The 10,435-nt window shown below is 31.2% G+C and overlaps 1 protein-coding gene across 2 annotated transcripts; it reads left to right on the forward strand.

Moving 5' to 3' along the window:
• Window positions 1-8,573: 8,573 nt before the first annotated feature.
• Window positions 8,574-10,435, forward strand: LOC114187038 (transcription factor bHLH94-like). 2 transcript variants are annotated; one of them, XM_028075140.2, is made up of 4 exons: window positions 8,574-9,244; window positions 9,369-9,761; window positions 9,894-9,980; window positions 10,093-10,435. In XM_028075140.2, the coding sequence occupies exons 1-3, from the start codon at window positions 8,750-8,752 to the stop codon at window positions 9,975-9,977; spliced, it is 972 nt and encodes a 323-aa protein (XP_027930941.2). In that variant the 5' UTR covers window positions 8,574-8,749; the 3' UTR covers window positions 9,978-9,980; window positions 10,093-10,435. The 2 variants fall into 2 exon arrangements, with proteins under 2 accessions (XP_027930941.2, XP_027930940.2); XM_028075139.2 differs by having other exon boundaries at window positions 8,577-9,244; window positions 9,894-10,435.

Here is a 10,435-nt window from a genome sequence, read left to right on the forward strand (position 1 = left end):
AAACAAAACTTTGTCCTTCCAAGATCCTTCATCTCAAATTCTTTCTTTAAACAATCAATTGCCTTTGTGAGCTCATTAGGAGTTCCAACTATGTTTATGTCATCTACATAAACAGCAATTATGGCAAATTCATTCTCGGATCTTTTCATATAAATACAAGGACAAATAGGGTCATTTTTATACCCTTCCTTTAATAAGTACTCACTTAGACGGTTATACCACATACGTCCTGATTGTTTCAATCCATAAAGGGACTTATTCAATTTTATTGAATAATCCTTTTTAGAATTTGCTTTGTTGGGCACATTAAATCCTTCAGGGAGTTTCATATAAATATCATTTTCCAAAGAGCCATACAAATAGGCTGTAACAACATCCATGAGGTGCAAATTCAAACCTTCTTGTGCAACAAGGCTAATTAAATATCTAAATGTTGTTGCATCCAATACTGGAGAATATGTCTCCTCAAAATCAATACCAGGTCTTTGTGAAAAACCTTGAGCAACTAACTGTGCTTTGTATCTAACAATTTCACCATTCTCATTTCGTTTTTGTACAAAAACCCATCTGTACCCAATAGGTTTTACACCCTCAGGTGTGCGAACTACAGGTCCAAAAACCTTTCGTTTAGCAAGCGAATCTAATTCTGCTTGGATTGCATCTTTCCATTTTGGCCAATCATTTCTTTGCCGACAATCTTCAATTGTCATTGGTTCTTGATCATCATTGTCACTTATGACATCCTTTGCTACATTATATGCAAAAACCTCGTCAATATTGACTTTATTTCGATTCCATATTTTATGATTCATGACATAATTTATTGAGATCTCATCATTTTCAACAATTTCAGGTACCTGAGGTTCTTCTGGAACCGAATCATTGATTATGTCAAAAGAATCTTTTGGGACTTTTACCCCCTCGATTAGGCCATCTTGCCTTTTTTCCCTTTTTCTCACACGAGGATTTTTATCTTTGGAACCCAAAGGCCTACCACGCTTTAGGCGTGTTTGAGATTCATTTGCTATATTAGATTGTCCAACAGGAATATCAATTCTGATTGGAGTATTAGCAGCGGGTATATGCGACTTAGTTACCCTTTTTGTGTCAGTAAAAGCATCTGGTAATTGGTTGGCCAATTTTTGTAAATGAATTATCCGTTGAACTTCTAGTTCACACTCTTTTGTACGAGGATCAAGATGAGATAATGATAATTCATTCCAACCAATATCTTTTTCCAGTTTCTTTCTTTCTCCCCCTAACGTTGGAAAAATTGATTCATCAAAATGACTATCAGCAAATCGAGCTGTAAATAAGTCACCTGTTGATGGTTCAAGATATTTTATTATCGATGGAGAATCATATCCAACATATATTCCCAAACGTCTTTGAGGACCCATCATAGTCCTTTTTGGTGGGGAAATTGGGACATATACAGCACACCCAAAAATTCTTAAATGAGAAATATTTGGTTGTTGACCAAAAACCAACTGTAAAGGAGAGTATTTGTGATAACTTGTTGGTCTGATGCGAATCAATACTGCAGCATGCAGAATTGCATATCCCCAAGTAGTCATTGGAAGATTAGCTTTCATAAGTAAAGGTCGTGCAATCAATTTTAGACGTTTTATCAATGATTCTGCAAGTCCATTTTGAGTATGAACATGTGCTACTGGATGTTCAACTTCAATTCCAATTGACATACAATACTCATTAAAAGCATGAGATGTAAATTCACCAGCATTATCAAGACGAATTTTCTTAATTGGATAATCTGGGAAGTGGGCTCTTAACTTGATCAATTGTGCTAATAACTTAGCAAATGCTTGATTTCGAGTTGATAGTAAACAAATATGTGACCATCTAGTGGACGCATCAATTAATACCATGAAATATCTAAATGATCCACATGGTGGGTGTATTGGACCACAAATATCACCTTGTATTCGTTCTAAAAATGAGATTGACTCATTTCTAATTTTTTCTGGTGATGGTCTTATTATCAATTTTCCCTGCGAACATGCAGTACATGAGAAATCATTGGACTGAAGAAGCTTTTGACTTTTAAGTGGATGTCCACATGAGTTTTCAGCTATTTTTCGCATCATGATATATCCAGGATGACCCAACCGATCATGCCAAACAAGAAATTCATTCTTATTTGTAAGCTTCTGGCTTACAATAACATGCGTCTCAATCGCATTAATATATGTGTAGTACAAGCCATAAGAGAAGGCTGATAATTTCTCCAATACACATTTTTTATTTGACTCAATTTGAGTGATATAAAGATATTCAACATCTCCTTCATTATTTGTCTCAATATGATATCCATTTAGACGAATATCCTTGAAACTTAATAAGTTTCTATTGGACTTAGGAGAATAAAATGCATTTTTAATATGCAATCTTGTACCTCTTGGCAGAAGTACTGTAGCTCTTCCAGAGCCTTCAATTATATTTGTAGTACCAGAAATAGTACTAACATTGACTTCTCGCATTACCAAAGTAGAGAAAAATTTATTACTCTTGAGAATTGTATGAGTTGTTGCACTATCAGCAAGGCACAGATCCTCATCATTGGTGTTAATGCCAATATTCATTCTTCATATAAACATAAATATCAATATTAGAGATTACTTTGTAAGAGGAGAGAAAGAAAAAAAAATAAAATAGAGGATTTTATTCATAAAAACATAAAAACTTGTACATATAAAAGCAACATGAATTAAATATAAAACATTGTCTTAAAAATTAATCATAAAATAAAACTATTTTCTAACACTCCCATCACCAATAAGGTGATCAATGCTTCCATCGGGTTTAGAAAAGAAATCACCAATATCAAGATGAGTAGTATCCATATGACCATAATCAGAATCACCATCTTCATAAGCAAAGTGTGTTTCTACATTCTTCTTTTTAAGTGATTCTTGGTAGAGTTCAACAAGATGCTTTGGTGTATAACAGGCACGGGTCCAATGACCTTTACTACCACAACGGTAACATATATTTTCAGCCTTTTTGCCATTATTTTCACCCCTTTCTTTTTCCTTTTTCGCATTCTTGTTCCACTTCTGTTGATGAAGTTTCTCTTTGAAAATTTCCTTTATAACCATGTCCACGACCATGATTAATAGCACGACCACGACCACGACCATGGCTACGACCACGGCCAAAATTACGACCACGATTATTATTATGGTCTTGACCTCGTCCATGATTATATGGATCAGATGTTGCTGCATTCACTTCTGGGAATGGAGCAGAACCAGTTGGTCGGGCCTCATGATTTTTCATCAAGAGCTCATTATTTTGTTCAGCCACAAGAAGGCATGAAATCAATTCATAATATTGATTGCTCCATTCACTTCTGGGAATGGAGCAGATTAGGCGGATCTCATGATTTTTCATCAAAAGCTTTATTGCTTTGTCCAGCCAGCCATGCATAGGCATGAAATAAATTCACAATATTTGTGAAGTCTCTTTTCACAATATTTTTGTTATGAGCAAATTAGTTGCTTTATTTCTTTATTTAATGGTATCCCAATATCCATTGCATCTAAATATATTTCAACATTTAAAATCCAATATAAGGAATTCTTCCTTACAATATCAAGGGTCACAAATCCAAATTTTGCAACGTTTCGCGTGTTTAAAACTAACACATAAAATAATAATATTAATAATAATCATCATCATCAAAATAATAATATTAATAATAATCATCGTCATAATAAAAATATTATGACAGAGAATTTTGCAACGTTTCGCGTGTTTAAAACTAGCACATAAAATATTAATATAATCAAATTTCATGTATGAAATTATTAAAATCAAATAATAATAATAATAATAATATGACAGAGAAAAATAAATCAAACAATTATCATTACACAAAAAAAAGAAAATGAGATAAAGTTTGTGAATGAGAAAAAGATTAGAAAGAACCTCGGTTAAGGAATATAGAGTGTTGTTCTTAGGGAGAAAAATAAAAAAAATATGCCTTCACGCTCAGTTGGATAACCCTCGTGCTGATAACGTGTTATAAAATAAAGGTAATAAGAGAGACAAAGGAGAGGAAGAATAGAGAATGAGAGAGTAGGGAGCAACTTCTGTTTTTATGTGTGTCTCATTACTGATAGGACGAGTCCTATTTATAGGTACAATATGGTAACCCAGAAAGGATATAAAATTAAATAGTAAATACAAAATATTACATCATAAAGAGTAATGAATAATATGATTATCAATCATATGAGTGATTGTATAAATCAATGGACGACCATTAATTCATAACATGATATAATAAGTTAATACCATTATTAGACGAAACTACAACATGAAAAATTAATGATATAATAAGTTAATACCATTATTAGACAGAAACTATAACATAAAAAATTAACAAAAGTGTAGTATTAGACAACTTTCACCGTCTAACCTTTGAAAAATCAGAAAAGTTAGAATTTAGAAAAAATAAAAAAGATTATGAAAAATAAGAAAACATGCAAAAATAAAGATTTGAAATGTAAATAGAATTTTAAAAAAACTAAAGCCGTTGAGTCTTGAAAAGTAAAGGATAACAATATAAATAATATGTCCTTTAAAAAGAACAATATCTTATTTTTAAACAAAGTTCATTTTAAAAATTAAATATTTTAGTTTAAAAATTAAATATTTTATATTTGGTTGTTTAGTTCATGAAGTGTCTTTACAGTCTTTTGCTTGAAGTAATTAAAGTGACTATTATTACTGTATTTATCTGGATGATTTGAAGATGGAAATCATAATAAATCTTAGGTTACAATTGTTTTTACTTATACTATTTTTCAAATTAAGGAGATAATTCATATGAATGATAATAATGGTAGTCAATTTTTTTAATATTCAAACTAGTGTTGTTGGTATGATGGTTTTATTTACGAACTTAATAGGATGAATTTCATATGTTAATTGACTTAAAGTGAATATTGGCGATGCAATTAGGGGTTGTCCTGATTTAGCTATATGTGCTTAGAGGAAGTCGTAGTAAATATGTCGGTATATTTTCAATCTTTTCAGGATGTGAACTTCTATTTATGTTGACTTCATGAGGGTCATTTATGCGTTAAAGTATGCTTGGAGTGAGAATTTTCGAAATCTTTGACCGGAGAGTAATTCTACTTTAGTTTATCATGAGTTCCTTTTATCGACGAGTGATTCCTTAGAGTTTTATAGGACGATGAGAAAAATTCAAAGTTTTTTAATTTTTCATGAGAAAAATCACTATGTTGATAAGTTTGCTAAATTGGCTTTTATTCATACAAGTGGTTTAATGTTTTAGTTTCATGTATCCATGTATTTATCTAGACTTTTTTTATAATAAATATAATTTATCTATATTTTGTAAAGCGTAATTTTTATCATATATGTAGTGTTATTCTTCATGCTTTGTATTAATTTTTTTTTCTTTTCTATTTTAATGAAATTCATACCCAACTAATAACCGATAAGTTTTTGAATATTGAGATAACCAAGATGTCAAAAATGTATACTCATATCTAACACATTATATATACATTTAATATAATTATACCATAATGCAATGTTATAATATTATAGTAAATGTTAAGTTTTAAAACTCGTATATTCTTACCCTTACCATTTTTTCTTAACCCATTATTAAATGCAGTTTGTTTCCTACAATCTTTTCAGTATACTATTACCCTTAATCAATCCATAACACTATCAAATGTTGAGTGTGATTTTTGGTGAAATGAGTTTGCAAACGGAATCCCTTTGGTATTCTGGAAAGTTTGTTTATTGACGTTAGTTTTGAAGCACATGGATTCTCTGCAAGTTTCTGACCGGTGAAAGTGTGGACAAACTTCTTAACCCTTTTTCTCTCAGCTTTGCAATGCAAGAATCTCTCTCTCACTGCATCAGCTTTTCTTTTCTTCTTTCTGCTCTGCTTCTCCTATTTCCGACCGTCTTATTACCAAATCACGAACTCCTTTCTTTTTTGTCTTTCCACTTTCTTCATGCACCTCCGCCTCACGCGCCCTTCACTTGAGGCTCTCATTGCTCCGTGACTCCCACGCGCGCTCTTTCTCCTCTTCCATTCTTCTTGGATTTTGTGTGTTGTTGTAACATTGTAGTGAAGGATACCCATCACAACCAGGTAAAATTACAACCTTTGTTTTTGCAAGGGTATTCACGTGCCGTTCTTTTTTTTTTTTTCTCTTTAATTAATTTATCTACTCATCAATTTCTCAATTACTTGAAAAGCTAAACTTTTAAATTATACCACAGAATGTTATTTTATTTTTAACCTGTACCTTGTACTTGTTTATTAAAACACTGGAAACAATTTCTTATTTGTCTCTTTCTCTCACATTAATGGTTTAATGTTAAATGAAAATAATGCATCCACCTAACCTTTGTGTTGATATAGTATAGACTTTATTATCTCGGCGTGTAATCATTTAAGTTTTGTGTGAGTTAACTTCATAGAAATGAAAAAATTAAATAGAAAATTTATTAATTTAATATCTACAAGTTTTAGGTTGGAGTTAGGTTGGAGTTGGAGTTAATTTCTTATATATGAATATTGTGTGCATTTTATGATATTTATGTGGGATTAGAAAATAAAAATAATATAAGCACTATCTAATGAAAATACACATGCTAAATTAATTAATATTTTATTTTTTAAACAGACATGTGTGTACATATATAATTAAGCATGATAATACAATAATCATGCACTCGTTATCAATCAATTGATGAATAGATTTAATAAGGTCAAATATATTATATAATTTCTTCATTATGTTTTTTTGATTTTGTGAAATTTGATTTTTCCCATAAAGCAACACTATCTGTGTCTGAACTGTTGGAGAGTCAATGCAGTGAAAAGTAAGTATAAGGCTTTCATGTGAACATTTTTCTATATTGGATTCCAAATGCTAATTAAGACACGTGAGCTATTCTACTTCTAATTTAGTTTTTCTATGTCGCCTACATAATTAATTATACTTTTACTAATATTTATTTTAAAATATCTTAATGAGAAAGTATTATTCATCTTAATTACTCATACAAAAACGTTGATTACATATATACAACAATAATACAAATAGAAGTTAAATATTAATTAAATTTAAGATATTTTTAAAAATCATTAGATCATCTAAAAATAAAAAGAGTTAAAGATTTTACTTTTTTCTTTATATTTTTTCTTAGCATAGATGGAATATTGTTTTACTGTCTCTTTTGATTTGTTGTTATCTTTTACAAAGAAAAACATTTTTATTGTCATTTTATAATATCAATAAAATATTTAATATTACTTTTTTTTATGTCATATCATTGCACATAAGAAAATAAAAAATACAAATAAAAAAATTAATTAATATGAATAGTTAAAGATATCAAGAAATAAACAAAAAATCATGAATCTTAATATATAAATTTACCACCTCTCTAAAATTATTGAATGCAAATATTCCAATGTGGCATGAAATATATCGAAGTTTATAAATTGATGGGAAGGTTTATATGAGAGTTTACAAGTGATAAGTTTTTACAATAATTTTGCATAAAAAGTTAACAAAATTATTAGAATAATGAGAGGACATATAGGTTAATCTGTCATTTGCATTGAGTTCATTTATATAAGATATCTAATATAACTTGCAATCCAAATATACGTTTTTCATCTCATCATCTTTATTTAATGTAAAACAAATAACTTTACACATAAATATCAATATAAATTAATTTAGATTTTGAAAATGTATTTTTTTTTAATTTTATCAAAATTGACTTTAGCTGGAGTGTATTTTATTATGCAAAAGATTTCTTGATTTCTTGAATTTATAATATCTTAAGAATTTAAGGTGATTTGAAAATAATATAGCGAGTACAAAAGTAAGATGAACATGTATATTACCCATGATTGAGAGATATAAAAATATTCACAATTAAGAAAAATATTGTTAAAAAGTTTTACTGCATTAGATAAAAATAAATAAAATAAATAAGATATATTTTAAGATTTTGAATTAAAAATAATATAACTTATCAAAAAAATTAAATGATATAATGTCTAGTCTAATGAGTATAATGTAAAATGCAAATATATATATATATATATATATATATATATATATATATAATTATTATTATTTTCTGTATACTGTTCACCTTATAATTGGAGAGCCAAGTTTCTGAAATAATATCTGAGTTATTGTACTCAAGTTATCTGAAGTCTAAACTCTAATCCTTATTGTTCCATGCTGTCCAACAAATTCTTTATTGTTCCTATTCTTGTTCAAATTTGTGTTCACCCCTGTGTATATATGATACACATAGGTATTTATTGTTTGTACTTCAACACCAAAGAATACACATTATTTAATACATCATTCTAAATTTATCTCTGTCATTGTCTCTGAAATTTATTAAAAAGTTAACTTTTTTATTTATTTTTTTGAGTCAATAGTTTTAATTAATAGTAAAATATGCATCAGAGAAAAGAGTAGTGTCTGCTCCTATTTTGTTCTTGTTTTTTGGCTACTGTAAAATCCTAACACATAGGTGGTGTTCTCTCTATTTCACGTGCAAAGCACTGTCCATTTTTTTGTGTCTTCACCTTCTTCACCTTTAAAAGCTCAAAAACACTCTTCAATAGCATGCAACTTGGTATTTTCCATCTCCATCTTCTTCTTCTTCACCTTGTTCTTGTCACATCAAAATTTTGTGCATGTGTTTATCTGAGGGAGAGAGAGGCATGGCTCTAGAAGCAGTAGTGTATCCCCAACCTCAGGACCCGTTTGGCTCTGCAATCAAAGACCTCTACAGCTACAACAACTTGTTAGAAGCTGCTGCTGCAGCAAACTGGGGTTATGCAGATTTCACCCTTCAAAAAGAAGACCAAGCTTCTGTCACTTTTTGTGACAACCAAACAGAGAATTACTCCTATGGAGAATGGAACTCTTCTCCTCCATCTCTGTTGCCTCACACCATCGATGCATCAAACCCTCCTTCTTCAGAAACCAGCAACGCGCAGAACAACTTAGATTCTTCAGTTTCCACCCCAGCTCGTACCAAAAGACGCAGAACCAAAAGCAGGAAGAATAAGGAAGAGATTGAGAACCAGAGAATGACCCACATTGCTGTAGAACGCAACAGAAGGAAGCAGATGAACGAGTACCTCTCTGTTCTTCGCGCTCTAATGCCTGAATCTTACGTCCAAAGGGTACCAAAAGATCCTTCTGCTTTTCACTTTCTCGAAAGGGAACTCTTCAATTTGGTGCCTTTAAGTTTGCATCGAAACTGTTTGTGTTTTTGATGAAAGTGTTTGTGTTTTGGTTTGAATGCAGGGTGATCAAGCGTCGATTATTGGGGGTGCTATAAACTTTGTGAAGGAGCTTGAGCAGAGGCTGCAATTTCTTGGTGCTCAGAAAGAGAAAGAGGGGAAAGCTGAAGTACCCTTTTCGGAGTTTTTCTCATTTCCTCAGTACTCAACAAGTGCCAGTGGTGGCTGTGATAACTCTGCAGCAGCCATGAGTGAGCAAAAGGGAGAGGTTCAGTCTGCCATTGCTGACATAGAAGTCACAATGGTAGAGACCCATGCAAATCTCAAAATAAGATCCAAGAAGCGACCAAAGCAGCTTCTGAAAATAGTATCTAGTTTGCATGGCATGCGTCTCACAATCTTGCACCTTAACGTTACCACAACCGAGGAAATTGTCCTCTATTCTCTCAATGTCAAGGTTCGTGCTATCTTTCAAAATCTCAAACTTTACCTTCAAATGAACAACATAAAAGAAAAACATTATGATACATGGTACATGGTACATATGTCTCTCTGTGTAAGTGCTGAAGTTTTGAAAATGTTGTTGAAGGTGGAAGAAGATTGCAAGCTGGGATCAGTGGATGAGATAGCTGCAGCTGTATACCAAATGCTGAACAGGATTCAACAGGAGTGAATGGTGAATTAAGATCTGAAGTTGAGCTAATTTAGTCCAATTTTTGTTTTTTTTTAACCTGATAAAGACCTTATCATATTTGTTTCTTCTTTGCTTTATTTTTTTTGTTTTGAAGTTGTATCTAATTATTGCAACGGCTGTTCAACTGTTGTTAATCTACTGAAGCACCTTGATCGATGTGGGGTCCATGGAGGAAGTTTTTGGTTTATTCCTTCTCACATTGTCTTTTTTTTTTTAGCTTAGTTCTATTTTTTTATCTTTCTCTCTTTCTTCTCTGTGTGGAGAAGATTGTAGTGTATTCTGCTTCAGACACATTTAAGTGCTCTCAGTCAATTCTGCTACCTTGCTTTAATAGCTGTAGGGCCATCTTAATCTCATTCACAGCCCAATTTGTCAATTCCAAATTCAGAATATCTCAAAGCAACTTTGAATAAAAGAGATACCCAAAGATTTTAGCA

The sequence above is a fragment of the Vigna unguiculata genome, chromosome 6, assembly GCF_037176805.1.
Source record: "Vigna unguiculata cultivar grain cowpea cultivar isolate G323 ecotype 2 chromosome 6, ASM3717680v1, whole genome shotgun sequence".
Taxonomy (NCBI): Eukaryota; Viridiplantae; Streptophyta; class Magnoliopsida; order Fabales; family Fabaceae; genus Vigna; species Vigna unguiculata.